Below are 18676 nucleotides of genomic sequence, written 5' to 3'. Positions count from 1 at the left end.
TGATGAAGCCCAAGAACATTATTTTTTTTTAAAAGATTTATTTTTATTTATTTATGATAGGCACAGAGAGAGAGAGAGAGAGAGAGAGAGAGAGAAAGAGAGGCAGAGACACAGAGGGAGAAGCAGGACTCGATCCCAGGATCCCAGGATCACGCCCTGGGCCAAAGGCAGGCGCCAAACCGCTGAGCCACCCAGGGATCCCCCCAAGAACTATTTTATTGAAAATAAAAAATTCTGTCCCTTCTAAGAGCAAACAGTATAGTAGTTGTAGAGGTTCATGGAGACCCCCTTAAATCCATGACCAAGAAGGTACACCTGTAAGTATTTCAGTGAAATGAACACCAAAGCAATAAAAAATATCCTTTAACAGTGAAACTTTTAAGAAATCTTAAAATCCAGTTATCTTCCTAGGTTCATACATACAGTTAAAATCTCCAACTCTGAATTATCGGGAATAATTAAAGACTTAGTCCAAAATATTTTTTAGTTGTTTATTAAGAGAAACTATTCCATAACCCAGTGTTCGTGTTTCATAGCTCAGGAACACAGGACAGTCAAGCTTCAATGAAACACAACCCAAAGAAATTCTGTGGAAAAAAACACAGTGGCTTAAGTTAATAACAAGCATTCTCTCTTAATACCTCACCATGCTTAAAATCACATGAGGTCTACTCCTACTAGTGGAGCCTAGTCAGACCATTTCAGGCTACCTGAGCTCCAGGTCCATTCTCTGCCAAGGTCTCTGACCATCCTGACCAGTTCTGGGCATATTACACCTTACTCTGATTTATTGTTTTTCAGACCAAATTTTGCCTATTCTTCCCTCTCAAATCCATTCTCCTCCATTCCCTTCTCATACCTCCATACTGTTCTTAAAAGCAGCAGCTCATCTGTTCTAAATAGTATGTCTATTCCTATCTCCAAATCTGTTTTTCTTACTGATTTTTAAACACTATTTATTTAAAAAAAAAAAAAAAGGTAACCTAACAAATACTACACATTAGCCTGTTAACATCTGATTATGAAATGCACATACCCACTGTGGAAATTGTGAAAATGTCAAAGTTATAAGAAAGCAGCAATGTTAAGATTCCATACAGGCCATTAATATTTTGATTTTTTTTTACCTTCAGTCTTTTTTTCTGTGCAATTTTTATTAAACACAAACCACCCTTTATACACATTTTCTATTTATATAATAATGTCATGTTACTTTGAATATCATTTCTAATGGACATAATGTAATAATCTGTGGTATGAAACAGTCATGATTCTATATTAATTTTCCAACCACTGGAAACAAAGTTCTTCCTACTTTTTTCTAAATAATGCAGTAGATACTTCGTTCATGCATCTATGTGCATTTCAGATTATTTCCTTTAAGATAAACAACTACAGAAATGAACATTATAGAATTTAATCTTCTGTTAGGCAAAAGTTACTTATATTCAAAATTATCCTTGAGTCTTTTAAAAAACTAGAATCCACTGCAGCAAGTCTCATACACCCAGGAAAGATCATTCGTACTCACACACGCACCATGAACACTACAGCTGGAATGCTTATTCTGGTACATTCTGCCTGAAAAGCAGACTGACATTCCCCTTGTCACATCAAACTCAGGAGTGGTGGATAGAATCTTAAATTGTTCTAATTGATTTTCTCCTTAAGCCTGAATAAACTATAAAAGGAGTAAAAAACTCTACTTCTAAAAGAGTTTCCTAATGCCCATCTAGCAAGCAATAGCAGAACATTTGAAAGGATTCTGAATATAAAAAGCAAGAGTTGTGAGAACTCTAGAAACCAGTTAAGGAGCTGTAGCAACCAAACACTAATAAAACAAAAACACAAAAGGGCAAGAAATTTCATGGAATTCTTGCTCACTCTTGCCTCACCCCCCCTCCTTGGTGCAGCACAGTGTGGTCCAGAGGAAACTGACCAATTCCTGGCTCCTCTCTCAGGATAGAAAGTAAAAAATAAAAATTGCTTGCAACATTCTGACCTGTTTGAGATCTTCCCAAAGGACCATTTTCTATCTTGCCTATCTCTGGAATGGCATACTTGAGATATCAGAGTGCAAGCGGCTGAAAGCAGTGGGGGTCCCATGACACAAGAGCTACAGAGGGCCTGCAGACTCACAGGTACCTATGGGCAAGACTGTGGGCAGAGGAATGCAAGGAACAGTGAATGCTCCTAGAGGAAGCAGGGATGAGACTCTTAGAAATTAACACTTAAAAGGAATAAAGTATACACAAGAACTGGAACAAATGCACACAGGGAAAAGAAGTATCTCCAGAAGAAGTTTCAGATAATCCTGAGCCTTTAGTGAAGATCTTCCCCTGCAAGGAGGTAATCCACAAAGGGGAGGGGTGGCTGTTATTCAAATGCCCTAACTACAGCAAAAGCCATACAAAGAAAAAGGAAAATATGGTCCACTCAAAGCAACAAAATTTCCAAAAACTCACACTGAAGAGACACAAGCCTCTAACTAAACAAAGACTTTAAAACAACAGCCTTAAATATTCAATGAGCCAAAAGAGAACTTGGACAACTAAATGAAATCAGGAAAATACGCAAAAACTTAAAAAAAAAATCAAAATCAAAACTATGGTGCAGAAAAATAAAGTAACTGAACTGAAAAAATAAATCTCTAGAGGGGTTCAACAGCAGACTCACACAAAAGAATCAGCAAACTTGGAACAGTTCATTTGAATTATTGAGTCTGAGAAGCAAAAAGAAAAAAGAATGAACAACAGGACTTAAGAGACCTATGGGACATCATCAGAAAGACACATACATACTTATGGAAATCCCAGAAAAGCAAAGAGCAGAAGGCTTATTTGAAGAAATAATAGCTGAAAAGTTCTTAAATTTGAGGAAAGAAGTGAATATACAAATGCAAATACAAGAAGTTACCTGGAAGTAGAATAAAATCAAAGAGACCCATACCAAGATACAACCACTCTGTCAAGAACCAAAGACAGGAATGCCTTGGTTGAGCATGGGCCTTCAGCTCAGGGAGGGATCTGGGGATCCTGGGATCGTGTCCCACACATCAGGCTCCCCAGAGGGAGCCTGTATCTCCCTCTGCCTATGTCTCTGCCTCTCTCTCTCTCTCTCTCTCTCTCTCTCTCTCGCTCATGAATAAGTAAAATCTTAAAAAACAAACAAAAAAACAAAGACAGTGGATCTTGAAAGCAGCAAGAAATTTTATGTGATCACCTACGTCACCTCCGTAAGACTATATGGGGACTTTTCAGCAGAAACCTTGCACGTAGGAATGCTGTCAGATGATATATCTAAAGTGGTCACAAAAAAACAACCAAAAATACAGCATCTAGCAAAACTGACCTTCAAAAATGACAAAGAAAGATAAACAAAAGCTAAAGATCAGGAGTTCCTCGCCACTAGACTTGCAATGGGAGTTCTTCAAACTGAAACAAAAGTACACCAAACATTAACTCAAAGCCATGTGAAAATATAAAGTTCTCTGATAAAGGCAAATATATGGACAAATATAAACCAGCATTACTAGAATTGTTTCATAACTCCATTTTTAATTTTGTAGGATTTAAAACACAAAAATAATTTTAAAAACTATGTTAATGGGTACACTACATATAATTTGTGACAATAAAGCAGGGGAGCAGAGCTATTAAAGAGTGATAGTTTTGTGATTGAAAATATCACATTCTGAAGTAGACTGTTGTAATTTTTTCATATCCTATGCAATACCAAAGGTAACCACAAAGAAAATATCCAAAGAATACATACAAAAGGAAATGAAAAGGGGATCAAAACATGTCACTATAAAAAAATTAAACAAAAGGTATTAAGAGAGGATATGAAGGATACACAGCAACAAAATGACAAATTAAATCTTTCCTTATCAAGTAACTATCTTAAATGTAAAGAATGTAAAGAACTCAACAACATACATGGCCAACAGACACATGAAAAGATGTTCAGTATCATTAATCATTAGGGAAATGCAAATCAAAACCAGAATGAGACATCACCTCAAACCAGTCAGAATGCTAGTATCAAAAATAGGAAAAGAAAAAAAAAACAGATAACAAGTGTTAGTGAGGATATGGAGAAAAGAGAACCCTGATGCACTGTTGGTGGGAATGTAAACTGGTGCAACCACTGTGGAAAACAGTACAAAGGTTCCTCAAAGTTAAAGATAAAATTACCATACAACCCAATTAATTCCACTACTGGATACACATACATATGCGCACATGCACACACTGAAATATTACACAGCCATAAAAAATAATGAGATCTTGCCATTTGCCAAAACATGGATAAATCTATAGGATGTTATGCTAAGTGAAGCAAGTCAGGAAACAGACTCATAAATACAGAGAACTGGGTGCAGAAGGGAAGAGGAGGGGAGGATGGGTAAAAGAGGTGAAAAGTTTTAAGAGTTACAAACTTCCAGTAATAAAATAAGTCATGGAAATGAAAAGTACAATAGAGGGAGAAAAAAATATTAAATTAGAAACAGATGCAAAACATAGCAACATAATAAAAGCCATATATGAAAAGTCCACAGCTAAGAACATACTCACTGGTCAAAGCCTAGAAGCTTTTTCTCTAAGATCAAGAAAAAGATAAGGATGTTCCACTCTTACCACTTCTATTCAATAAAGAACTGGAAGTCCAAGCCAGAACAATTAAGCAAGAGAAATAAGACATACAAATTGGGAAAGAAAATGTAAGATTATCTCTGTTTGCAGGTGACCTGGTCTTATATGAAAAACCCTACACGTAAAAAACAATAAAGATTCCACCAAAAAATTGTTAGGATAGGGGTGCGTGGGTGGCTCAGTTGCTTAAGTGTCTCACCTTTGATTTTGTCTCAGGTCATAATCTCAGGGTTGTGAGATCGAGCCCTGGGTCAGGCTCTGTGCTGAGCATGGGGCCTGCTTAAGATTCTCTCTCTCCTCCTCCCTCCCTTCCCTCAGCTTGTGCACACTCTCTCAAAAAAATCTGTTAGAATAAACTAACTGAGCAAAATTACAAGATACAAAATCAACACAAAAAGCCAGTTGTGTTTCTATCCACTAACAATGAATAATCAGAAAAAAAAATAAGAAAACAGTTCCAAGTATGATAGCATCAAAAAGAACAAAATACATAGGAATATTTAACCAAGAATGCAAAAGACCTATATATTGAAACTACAAAACACGGCTGAAAAAAATTAAAGACACACAAACAAATGGAAATCTCGTGTTCATGGAATACTTGTAATTGCTAAGATGTCCATATCACCCAAAGTGAGCTATATATATATATAGCAATGCAATCCCTATCAAAATTCCAACAGCATTTTTGCAGAGGTAGAAAAATCCATCCTAAAATTCATATAAACTATCAAGGGACCCTGAATAGCCTAAACAGTCTTGAAAAAAAAAGTTGAAGGACTAACACTTCCTAATTCCAAAACTTACTATAAAGCCACAGTAATCAAAATAGTGTGGTATGATATAAAAGCAGAAATATAAACCAATGCAAAGAACAGTCCAAATAAACACTCACATATCCAGTCAAAAAATTACCAACAAAGGTGCCAAGACCATCCACTGGAGAAAGGACAAGGTTTTCAACAAATACTGCTGGGAAACTTGATATTCACGAAAAAAGGAGAAGTATCCTTTTCTTACTTCATATCCAAAAATTAACACAAATGGATCAAACACCTAAAGGGGAGAGCTAAAACTATAAAAACTTACAAGAAAACTTAAGAGAACCTTCATGACATTGGATTTGGCAATGATTTCTTGGATAGGGTACCAAAAACACAGGTAACAACAGAAATTACATAAATTAGACTCCATCAAAATTTTAAATGTCTGTGCAAAAGATACAATCAACAGAGTGATACAAAATGGGAGAAAATATTTGTAAATCATATCTGATAAGAAGTTTGAAGAACAACTCAATAACGAAAAAACCCCAATCCGATTAAAATGGGTGAAGAATTTGATTAGACATTTCTCCAAAGAGGGTAATAAATGGTCGGCAAGCATGAGGAAAGATGATCCACAACCTTAACCATTAGGAAATACAAATCAAAATCCAGTACCACCTCACACCTATTAGGTGGGTACTATGAAAAAAACGTAAGTATTGACAAACAAGTAGTAAAACTGTAAAATGGTGCAGCCACTATGTTAAACAGTATAGTGTTTCCTTTCAACGTTGATAATTACTATATGATCCAAGCCATTCCACTTCTGGGTACATACTCAAAAGTATTAAAAGAAGAGGTTTTAAAAGAGATATTTACACATATCATAGCAACTTCTTTGGGGGGGAGGGGCAGAGGCAGGCTTCATACCCCGCTCAATCTCACAACCCTGAGATCATGACCTAAGCCAAAATCAAGAGTCAAATGCTTAACCAACCGAGCCATCCAGGCACCCCTAACATAGCAACATTATTTACAATAGTCAAAAGGTGGAAGCAATCCAAATGTCCACCAAAGGTGAATGAATAAGCAAAATGTGGTATACGTACACCACAAAATGTTACTTAGCCTTAAAGAAGAAGGAAATTCTGACACATACTGTAATGGATAAATTCTGAGGACATTATATTAAATAAAATTAGCCAAATACTATAGCCATTCAAATACTATTTGATTTCACTTAAATGAAGTACTTACAAGTAATCAAATTCAGAGACACTAAGAATGGTGGTTGCCAGGGCATGGAGGAGAATGGAGAACAATTCAATGGATAGTTTTGGAAGATAAAAAGAGTTCTGGAGATTGGTTGTACAATAACGTGAATATACTTAACAATCTGTATTTTACAATTAAAAACAATTTTTTAAACAGCCACATTACCTTTATATTCCAAATTCACTTTGCACTCTGAAAGATACCAGCCTTCTTCATCTCCTCAAAATCTTTCATGGAATCATAATTTCTGTAGAAATCTGCATATGCCTTCTTTCTTGGTTCAGCCACAGCAAACTAAAAAATAACACATCCCATTAGGGCTTATTTTTTAACCATTAGAAATAATATCCCAAAACAACATAAATCATAGTATTTATGTTCACCTTTAACTTGGAACTCTGTATTTCCTAAGACAAAGGTTGGAGGCACTGACACAGATGCAAGGGAAGAAAAAGCAGCCTCTTGGAAACTACTCAGCAAGAAGAGCCTTCCTTGCCTGGGGACAGATTATTCCTTTTGCTGGGTATGGGTGTGCAGAATGGTAAAAGCCAAAGGAAGATACCTAGAAAGCTAAAAGGTTTTAGGCAAAGGACAGACAGCCTTCCCTCCAGCAAAACCTAAATATTCCACAGCTGAGACATGCTAAAATTAAAATATTCTGGCTCAATTGGAAGTATATTAACTTCAAAGGAGTGAGATCAATTCAGTACCCAACTGCCTCTGAAAGACACAGGGAGTTTTCTATCTGGCAAGAACAGTTCTGGGTGATTTACACCTCAACATCATTTAAGCCCTTAGAATACACATTGACCTGTTTCGCACACCAGGAAAGGGGACTCAGAATTTAACTGACCTGATTAAGGTCTAGGAAGAAGCACTAGGTGGTAGGTGGTTCAACCAGGATTCAAACCCAGGTCTATCACTTGGCAAAGGTTGTATTTTCCACAAAACACTACCTGGTAGATTTCAGTGTACAGGTTATAATCCAAAATCAAATTCCATCCTGCATATTAAACCAGTAAAAAATTCTTCATGTGCCCATCTACCTCCATTAGGGTAATGCAAAAATACAAGAATGACACCTGGTACTTATACAGTAAGAGACTTTACTTGACCAGTTTTACTACCTCACCTCCTATCTAAATTCTCAACTTCTTCAGTAAGACCAAGAGGCAGGAACCCTAATGTAATCCTCTGAATTGAGGCCAGCCCATTACCCAGAAGGCAACTGGGGATTTCATGTTAAAAAAATATTTTTTTCCCTTTTAATAATATGGTAAACTAATAAAGTAGCAAAAATAAAGTAAAAGACTCAGTGAACCCAAAAATAAAAGCAAATGAATGTTAGAACCCCACCTAAAGGTGATCCCTGGGTGGCGCAGCGGTTTGGCGCCTGCCTTTGGCCCAGGGCGCGATCCTGGAGACCCTGGATCGAATCCCACATCGGGCTCCCGGTGCATGGAGCCTGCTTCTCCCTCTGCCTAAGTCTCTGCCTCTCTCTCTCTCTGTGACTATCATAAATAAATAAAAATTAAAAAAAAAAAAAAAGAACCCCACCTAAATTGTTTTCTGTTACATTTTAAATAGACTTTTTTCTTTTAAGTCTGAAAAATCTGGACTTGGGCAACAAAAAGAATATAAGCTATCAATTTAGATCCACTACACCATAAGTTGGTTGAAACCCATAAAATCTATATAAGGCCTATCTGGATAAGCAAATACCTGAAGATTTAGGACAAGCCTAATTTGCATAACAGTAATTGCTCTACATATGGGAAAAATCCATTCAGGATAATCACTGGTCATTGCCTCAAAATCTAACCTATATTAATGAATTTAGGCTTAGCAGATTCACTTAATCAAAAATGACTTAATGGATGGTAACTTCATTTAAAAAAAGCACAGAAACTGATGAAAATTGTGAAAATCAATCAAAACTAAGAACAAAATAAAGGTCAAATCTTTCAAAGCACTCAGTACTAACTGGATAGGGGAAATGAAGAAGTGAGCATCTACTAAGAGAACCAAGTTTAGGGCAGCCTCGATGGCTTAATGGTTTAGTGCCGCCTTCAGCCCGGGGAGTGATCCTGGAGACCCAGGAGACCCAGGATACCCAGGATCCAGTCCCACGTCGAGCTCCCTGCATGGAGCCCGCTTCTCCGTCTGCCTGTCTCTCTGCCTCTCTCTCTGTGTCTCTCATGAATAAATAAATAAAACCTTTATTAAAAAAAAAAAAAAAAAACCAAGTTTACACCTGCTGTATTCTTTAGGAAGAATCTGGATTCCTCCGTGCTTTGGGAACCTTCCTTCGATCCTTCGAACCTTTCTTCGAAACACTAATGAACTATACAGAAACACTGACTAATCTACCAAGCAAATTTTAAACCTTTTCATTCAGAACAGACTATGGGTCTGGCATGGTCCTAGCGCCTAATTTAGTAGAAGAGACACACCCTGAAGCAAGTATTACTTAAAATACAATGTGCCCAATACTGTACAGTCTGGTACAAAGTGATTAAGAACCTAGCAAAGCACAACCAACCCATCTGGAGGAATAGGCTGCAACTCCAAAAAGGAAACATTTGAGTGGGCCTTGAGGATAAACTGGAACTTGCCACACAAGGAGATGAAAGACATTCCTGCTGTGTACAAACCCATGGGAGAAAGCAGAATTTTGTAACAGCAAATAGTTATGAAGGGCTGGAGGGCTGAGTATATTGGACTGCTGGGAAGACAATGGGAAGGCAAAAAGAGAAAGGCAAAAGGGGCTAATGAGGAAGTATCTTAAAATCAAAACTAAGTTTCAGCAAATCACCCATGACCCTTTAATAAGTGATGAAACCAATTCAGAAGATTGCAACCAGTCGTTAATGTATTTCTTACTGTAAGTAAAAAGTTTGAAAGCCACTGCACACTGGGCATGCAGGACTCCATACCATAAACAAAGCTATTCTAGAAGCTGAAGTTAAATGTGGCAAGAATGTACACAAGTTACAAAGGCCTGATCTGATGTTTGACAGAGACAATGAGGACAACCAGAGTGAAGAAATGAGTTCCCCAAATTTCTCTTACTCCCACTTCATTTACTCATCCATCCATCCTTTTCCCACAAACATTTATTTCATACCCACTACATGCCAGGTAGCAAAGATCTCAAAGAACAAGTAAAGGGTTTATTTATGCCTGTCTCCTCAAAGGGTCCTACAGCACAGACCCCTTAGTGCTTTTGCTCAAGTTGTTTTCCCTCCTCTTAGCACTTCAAATTCACTCTAACTTCCAAGGCACAAATTCTACCTTCTCTATCAAAGAGCTATGACTCACAATACCCCTCACCCACTGAAAGAAACACACAAAAGCGGCAATCAACTATTGCTGATTGTACAGTTCACCTATTACATGGAGGACAGAGTCCTCCTTGCCCATCTCTATTCTTTCAAACTGTGTATAAGCTGTTCTAGAAACAGCTCTGAGAAATGAAATGTCCTTTCGTTTATATTCTATCTTGCAATAATTATTTTCTTACCTCCCCTAATTTGACTCTAACTTCCTTAAAGACACAAATTTAGATGTATATACACTTAGTATACTTCAAAGCACCTGGACTCTATAGACCTATAGACTCTATAGCTCTATAGCATTGAGCACCACTGTACTCAATTTCAGACACTACATTTTATTCAACAGATACTTTTAAGCATCTATTTGTCAGGCAACTGACGATGGGGTGCCCCTGCAAACAAAAAAGGCGCCATGCCCTAATGAGTCTCAGTCTACTAAAAAAATAAGAACTAAACCAAAAAAATTAAATACAAAGCACTGGAAGGCTCTAATTCCCTCATAGGCCATTATGACATAAATAACATGTATGATCATAAACACTTTTATAGAGAAAAGTTGTAAATATAGCATGGAGACTTTGAGAAACACAAAGCACATAGGAGTATTCTGGGGAAAAGGTGGCATAGGAACACCAGGAATCTCTCCCCGCCTTCACAACAACTGTATTAGCACAATCTGTGAAACTTTGGATCTCCTGAAAGAATGCAATTTCCAGAGGAAGGCTTAAACTGTAAATTGTGGTCAAGTTAATTTCATTCACTTTCAGCTTTTAGCAACCTAACAGCTACCCATTTCCCCCAGGCCCAAGGCAGGCAGCTGTGCATGTGTTCCTGGAGCAGCTTACACATAGCTTTTCTGGAATGAAGATGGGCAAGAAGGACCCTCTCCTCCATATACCAGGGATCTGTACTCTGATAGTAGATTGTTTTTGTTCACAGAGGCGCAAACAGGCTGGTAGCCACTGTTTTTGGCACTCCTACTGTTTCAAGTTCTTTTTCACCAGGTGAGCTACTTCCAGGGGACTTAAAAGAATAGGGAATCTTTTTCCCCTTCCTTCTTTTTTTCTCCTTTTGGGAGCCAAAGGTATCTATACATACAATCCCCACAGATTATAGAATGGACTAAAGAATGACCCAACTATATATGCTGTCTGCAACACTCATTCCAGATCCAAAGACAAAAACAGATTGAAAGGGAAAGAGTGGAAAAAAGATGTTCTATGCAAACAGTAACCAAAGGAGCAAGAGACCTTTACTAATAGCAGACAAAACAGACTTTAAATCAAAAAAAGATTACAGGAGACAAAGAAGGATTTTATATAATCATAAAAGCTTCAATAGGATACGACCTTATAACACTTAGAAAAATTTACTCAGCAGTAACACCAGCAAAATATATAAATCAAAAACTGACAGAATTGAAGAGAAAAATAGTTCTACAGCTGAAGACTTCAATACTACAATCTCAGTAACAAATAAAACCAGACCAGACTTAAGTAAGGAAATAGAGGACTTAACTCATTAAACCAATCAGTTCTAACACATATACAAAGAGCATTCCACCCCAACAACAGAATACACATTTTTTTTTTAAACAGTGATTTATTTATTTACTGAGAGAGAGAGAGAGAGAGAAAGAGAGCACATGCACAAGAGAGAGCACTTACATGCATAGCAGGAGGAGGGAGAAGGAGAAACAGACTCCCCTGCTGAGCAGAGAGTCCGGAGCGGCCTAGATCCCAGAACTCTGGGATCATGACCTAAGCTGAAGGCAGAAGCTTAACCAACTGAACCACCCAGATGCCCCCAGAATACACATGCTTCTCAATTGCACATGGGATATTTTCCAGGACAGACCACATATTAGGCCATAAATTAAATTTCAACAGATGTAAAGGCAGATATCATACAAAGTATGTTTTTTTTTTTTACAAAGTATGTTCTCTGATCATAATGGCATGAGATTAGAAATCAATAACAAAAGGAAAACTACCAAATTCACAAAACTATGGAGATTAAGCAACAAACTTTTAAACAACCAATGAATCAAAGAGAAATTAGGAATGAAATTAGAAAATATTTAGAGACAAATGAAAAAACAGGACACACCAAAACTTACAGGATTCAGTGAAAGCAGTGCTAAGGGGGGGAATTTTTAAGTATAAATACATACATTAAAAAACGAGAGAGGGGGACAGGCTGGGTGGTTTAGCGGTTTAGCGCCGCCTTCCACCCAGGGCGTGATCCTGGAGACCCGGGATCGAGTCCCACATCGGGTCCCCTGCATGGAGCCTGCTTCCCCCTCTGCCTGTGTCTGTCTCTCTCTGTCTCTCTCTCTCTGTGTCTCTCATGAATAAAGAAATAAAAATCTTTAAAACAAAACAAAACAAAAAAACAAGAGAGGGGCACCTAGGTGGCTCAGTGGTTAAGCATCTGCCTTTGGCTCAGTTCCTGATCCTGGGTCCTGGAATAGAGTCCTGCATTGGGCTCTCCAACTGGAAGCCTGCTTCACCTCTGCATATGCCTCTGCCTCTCTCTCTCTCTCTCTCTAATAACTAAAATCTTAAAAAAGAGAGAGAGATCTCAAATCAACAACCTAACATTACAACTTAAGAAACCAGAAAAAGAACAAAATAAACCAAAAGCTAGAAGGAAGGAAACCATAAAGATTAGATAGAGCAGGGCAGCCCTGGTGGCGCAGCGGTTCAGCGCCGCCTGCAGCCCAGGGTGTGATCCCGGAGACCCGGGATCGAGTCCCACATCGGGCTCCCTGCATGGAGCCTGCTTCTCCCTCTGCCTGTGTCTCTGCCTCTCTCTTCGCTCTCTCTGAATGAATAAATAAATAAATCTTAAAAAAAAAAAAAAAAAAAAAAAAAAGATTAGATAGAGCAGAGATCAACAAAACAGAGACTAGGGGGAAAATAAAAGAAAGAAATCAACAAGGCCAAAAACTGGTTCTTCAAAAACATCAACATAATTAACAGCCCTTTAGCAAGATGGGCTAAGAAGCAAGGGGAAAAGATTTAAATTACTAAAATCAGGAATGAAAGTGGAGACATTACTACAGATTCTAAGAGGGTAGTATAACAACTATATACCAACAGACTGGATAACTTAGAGGAAATGGATAAATTCCCACAAACACAAAACCTACCAAGACTAAATCACAAAGAAAGAGAAAATCTGAGCTATAACTAGTAAGGACATTGAACCAGTAATCAAAATAATTCCTAATAAAGAAAAGCCCTGGATCTGATTATTTCACTGGTCAATCCTACAAAAAATTATCAATCCTTCTGAAATCTTTCCAAGCAACTGAAGTGGAAACACTAACTCATTTTATGAGGCCAGCATTACCCTGATACCAAAGCTAGACAAATACTACAAGAAAACTACAGACCAATATTCCCTATGAACACTGACACACAAAATCTTTAACAAAAACTAGCAAATTGAATTCAGCAGCATATTAAAAGGACTGTACACCATTACCAAGGGAGGTATATTCCTGGAATGCATGGATGGTTCAATACACAATGGTTCAACATAAAGAAATCCATCAATATAATATACATTAACAGAATAAGTGAAAATAAAAACCACAATAATCTCAATGCAGAAAAAGCACTTGACAAATTCAATATCCTGTCATGATAAAAACACTCTAAGAATAGAATGAAACTATCTCAACATAATCCATGGGATGTCCACTTTTGTCACTTCCATTCAACACAGTTCTAGCCAGAGCAGTTTTGCAAGAAAGAGAAATAAAAGGCATTTAAATGGGAAAGGAAGAAGCAAAATCATCTGTTTATAGATGATATATGTAGAGAAAACCCTAAATATTCCACCCAGAAAAAACCTGTTAGAATCAATAAATAAATTCAGCAAAATTGGATATAAAATGTATGACAGTACTACAGAAAACAGTATGGTGGTTGCTTGAAAAGTTAAACATAGAATTACCATATGATCTATCATTCCACCTCTGAATATATACTGAAAAAATTAACCCATGTTCATAGGAGCATTACAATAGCTAAAACATGGAAGCAACCTAAGTGTCCATCAAAGGTGAGTTAATAAGCAAAATGTAGTACAGACATACAATGGAATATTATTCAGTCTTAAAAAGGAAGGAAATTCTGACATACACTACTACATGGATGAACCCTGGGGTCATTATGCTAACCGAAATAAGCCAGTTACAAAAAGACAAAATAATGTAGGATTCCATTTATATGAGGTACCTAGAGTAGTCAAAGTAAGATACTGAAATATTAGTTTTATGGACTGGGAGTAGAAAAGAGATGGGTTTGTTGTTTAATGGATATAGTTTCAGGTTTTACAAGATGAAAGAGTTATGGAGATGGACTGTGGTGATGGCCACACAACATTATAAATGTATTTAATACCACCGAAGTGTACACTTAAAAATGGCTAAATTTTATGTGTATTTTACCATAATACAAAACATTTATTAAAAAACCACCAAAGGGGGCAGCCGGGTGGCTGAGCGGTTTAGCGCCTGGAGATCCGGGATTGAGTCCCATGTCAGGCTCCCTGCATGGAGCCTGCTTCTTCTCTGCCTCTCTCTCTCTCTCTCTCTGTCTCTCATGAATAAATAAATAAAATCTTAAAAACATCAAACACCAAAGGTCATGTGTTAGAATCCACAAAAGGTACAGCATTAAAATGCAGTTCTGTGGCAACAAATGCTTCAAGCTGCCAAACACTGCCTTCCTCATCCCTCTGCTTTGGTAAAATTATATCCTTTTGTTATGGACTGATTTGTTTTCCAAAATTCATGTGCTAAAGTCTTAAACCCCTAGCACCTCAGAATTTAACAGTATTTGGAGATAGGTCTTTAAAGAGGCAAATTAAAATGAAATTTGTACGGTGAGTTCTAATCTAATATGCTTAGCATCTTTACACCAGGAGATTTAAAAAAAAAAACATGTTAGCACAGAGACCAATGTGAAGACAAGGGGGGGAAACCCATCTACAAGCCAAGGAGAGGCTTCAAGAGAAATCAACCTTGCAGCCACATTGATCTTGGATTTCTAGCCTCCAGAACAATAAATAAAAGTTGTTTAAGCCACCCAGTTTGTTGTACTTTGGCAGACCTAGCAAATTAATACAGCTGCTTTTAGAAATGGAGGACAAGCTATCTAGGGAATAGGAGGTATTTTCCTGACTCGGAGCTAGCTAGCGGAGGAAGGAGAAGGGAGCACATTAAAGAGGGAGCTTCTTTCAAAGACTCAGGGCTACTTATGAAAATACATTTTCATATTTAAAACACACATTTTTGAACCAAAAATGGACCAAAGTAAAAAATCAAACATACATACCTTATAAAAAGCTGCAACCCCCAGGGATACAGCGAAGGCTCCAACGATATGAAATCGCAGACGCTTGGCCAGAAGGCCTCGCATCTGAGGTTTCGTTAAAGCACTTGAAGTCATGGTAGTTCTTCTCCTTGATAGTAAAATAATAAAAACAACTGAGAACACAGTCAGATATCTGCAGAACTCTTAAGACACAATGCACTTCAGAGGGGCACAGGCATGACTCCTCCCACAAAGCCTGAGGTGTTTAAAGGCTTAGCCTGCTTCAGGGTTTTGTGTTTTTTCCCTCCAGCAGGCTGAATGACTACCCTAAATAAGCAAGGTCACTGCAATAAGTAATAGTAGCCGGGGAGCAAAAATTAGAAAACCAGTATCTCCCAACCACAGTTAAGATAAGCGGTGGCTCTGGACTGACAAGTGCAAACGGATTTACAGCCATGTTACTCTTCTACGAATTCACTATCGGCTCATTGTTCCCATTTCATTGACGAGAAAACTTGGGCACACGGAGATGACGTGTAATTTTTCCAAGGTTACGGGATAAGCTGTTTTAACTCAGGCAGGAGCCCAGCAGGGGCCTCCACCTCGTGACCGGACCGAGGCGCGGCCCCGCAGACCCTCGGCCGCCTGGGCCGGGTGGCGCGCTGGGAGGCTGCAAGACGCCCACCTCCCCCTCCCCGAGGCACAGACCCTTTTCCAGCTTCCCCAGTCGAATCAGCGACGTCACCACACGGCACGGACCGCGCGCACACACTGCTCCTTCCCCTACGCTGCCCCTTAGGATGCGACCGGCTGCGGGAGAAAGTGAAAACCCTGGGGCCAGACGAGTCAAATGACCCAACCAAGGTCACGCTGGATGGGGGAAAGTACGCTGCGGAGCCCAGGCCCCCGCCGGCCGCCGCTCAGTCCCTGCCGCTTCCTCCACGCCCCTGCAGCCCCCCGGCCGGGCCGTTGGCCTCCGCAAGCCGCGGCGGGGCGTGCAGGGGTCGACCCCTGGAGAGGTTCGAGGCGGCCCGACCGCAGATGCGGGCACAACTCAACTCCAAGACAGAGCGAGAGCAGGCAACAAGACGCAGCAGCTACATGGACCCTGACGTGGGACACGAAGCAACACGACTCACCTTCACACCTACCTCAAACCTAACGTCCTTCCTAACAGAAATGGACGGCGTCCGAGCAGTGCGCAGGCGCAGAAGGACAAGCGGCAGAGAGGACCCAGCGACGGTGGCCTGAAGAGTCCAAAAGGCCTCTGGCGCGCCTCCCGGCTTTCACAGCTGAAGTTCACGAGTGTGTTAGCTTTTTCCTGTAATATCTTGAACTAAAACTTGACCTTCTGAGTCGGTTTCTTTAGTAAATTGGAGATATTAATCTTACTGATATACAGAGTTGTATGACTTATTAGAGAATACAAAGATATTTAATATGGAGAGAGAGAGGGAGAGATAGATTTTATAGATTTTATTTATTCACCAAAGAGAGAGAGAGAGGCAGAGACCCAGGCAGAGGGAGAGGCAGGCTCCGCTCGCAGGGAGCCCAGTGTGGGACTCGATCCCGGGACCCCGGATCACGACCTGAGCCAAAGGCAGGCGCCGAACCACTGAGCCAGCCAGGTGCCCCTAACATGTAGCATTTTTTTTAAATTTTTTTTTTGTATTTATTTATGATAGTCACACAGAGACAGAGAGAGGCAGAGACACAGGCAGAGGGAGAAGCAGGCTCCATGCACTGGATGCCCGACGTGGGATTTGATCCCGGGTCTCCAGGATCGCGCCCTGGGCCAAAGGCAGGCGCCAAACCGCTGCGCCACTCAGGGATCCCACATGTAGCATTTTTAAATGTGCCTCACAAATACAGTACAAATCGTCCTGGGCCCATCTGGGCCGGAAACGTGTGCCACCCGTCATTTTCATTAACTACCCCTATGTGAATGATCATTTGGTTTGGGTAAAGGTGAATAAGACAGCCAAGTTCTAGGAGCTCAGAGCTTAGCCAATAAAACTGAAATAAACAGATTAATAATCCCAAGTGATGGGCGCTTCCGCAGAGACATGACCTAGCAATAGTAGAAGCAATTACCTGTCTGGCAGAGCTGAACAAGTTCTGGTAGAAGTATTTGTTTGGGGTTTTTAGTAAGAGACAAGTGTCTTAAAGGAAGGCAACTGGAAGTTTATGACAAGTGGTGTGTAAGGGTAAGGCTCTTGTGCTGTAGGGGTGCCAGGCTTGGTTTTTATTGAAATAACCCGGATTTATAGTGTTGTTTAAGTCAATTCAGCAAGCACTGTGGAAGATACATTAGGATATAAACTACACACGGTATAAATTCATCATATATTGATCAAGCATTTACTATGTGCCCAGGTTCTGCTATATAGAAGGACACATCTTCAAGGAGGTAATATTCTTGTCAGGGAGTCTTAGTTCCCAATGGACACTGTCATTTTGTGAAACCTTTTGGCCACACAGAAAAGGTGCTAATTGAGGGTCAGAGTGGGTTTGTGCCTCAGTAACAATCTTTCCAGACTCCTTATCAATGATCTACCCAGCTAAAAATCTTTACATGGGATTTGCCCAGGTGGTAATGTGTTCCCGTTTTCTTTTTATGCCCACTCCCAAAACTGGCCCGGAGAGCAAGCAGTAAATTTTAGAATTCATAGGGTTTGTTGTGTATTGAACAATTAGGGAAAGCTTCAGGGAAGTCATGGAAGAGGTGGAAATGGAGCTGAGCCTCAATCTATTAGAGAGAGCTGGAGAGGGATCCCTGGGTGGCGCAGCGGTTTGGCGCCTGCCTTTGGCCCAGGGCGCGATCCTGGAGACCCGGGATCGAATCCCACATCGGGCTCCCGGTGCATGGAGCCTGCTTCTCCCTCTGCCTATGTCTCTGCCTCTCTCTCTCTCTCTCTGTGACTATCATAAATAAATTTAAAAATAAATAAATAAATAAAAATTTTAAAAAAAGAGAGAGAGCTGGAGAAGTGGAGAAATCTAAGAGACAAAATTGGTCAGAAGAATGTGGCAAAGACAGACACACTGAGGGAGCAGAGCTTAGCCAGCATGGAGTGCTGAGCAGTGGTGTAAGAACACTGGATGGGAGAGAAGCACAGGGCCAATCATAATAATTCAAGGTGACACATGAATAGAACCTGAATGGACATGAACAGCTTGGAAGGGTCATTATTCCACCACCACAAAAGGCATGGTCATGATTTGTAATGTCTAAAAAATATTTCTATTCTTTTCTCAGGCATATGGTAGGGCCATGCATCCCTGATGCCTTTAAAGTTAGGATATGACTT

General features: G+C 39.6%; 1 protein-coding gene across 2 annotated transcripts; it reads right to left on the bottom strand.

Annotated features, from left to right (window-relative positions):
- Nucleotides 1-477: 477 nt before the first annotated feature.
- LOC121498660 (cytochrome c oxidase subunit 6C) lies at nt 478-16658 on the bottom strand. Of its 2 annotated transcripts, none has more exons than XM_041768652.1 (4): nt 16517-16658; nt 15387-15513; nt 6863-6991; nt 478-587 (listed from the first exon to the last, which is right to left on the bottom strand). In XM_041768652.1, exons 2-3 carry the CDS (start codon nt 15498-15500, stop codon nt 6878-6880), a joined length of 228 nt encoding a protein of 75 aa, XP_041624586.1. In that variant the 5' UTR covers nt 15501-15513; nt 16517-16658; the 3' UTR covers nt 478-587; nt 6863-6877. The 2 variants fall into 2 exon arrangements, with proteins under 2 accessions (XP_041624586.1, XP_041624585.1); XM_041768651.1 differs by having other exon boundaries at nt 16505-16608.
- Between the last annotated feature and the right edge of the window lie 2018 nt (nt 16659-18676).

This window comes from Vulpes lagopus, chromosome 9 (assembly GCF_018345385.1).
Source record: "Vulpes lagopus strain Blue_001 chromosome 9, ASM1834538v1, whole genome shotgun sequence".
Lineage (NCBI taxonomy): Eukaryota > Metazoa > Chordata > Mammalia > Carnivora > Canidae > Vulpes > Vulpes lagopus.
The sequence above is the reverse complement of the archived record's forward strand: the minus strand, read 5'-3'. Positions and strand labels throughout refer to the sequence as shown.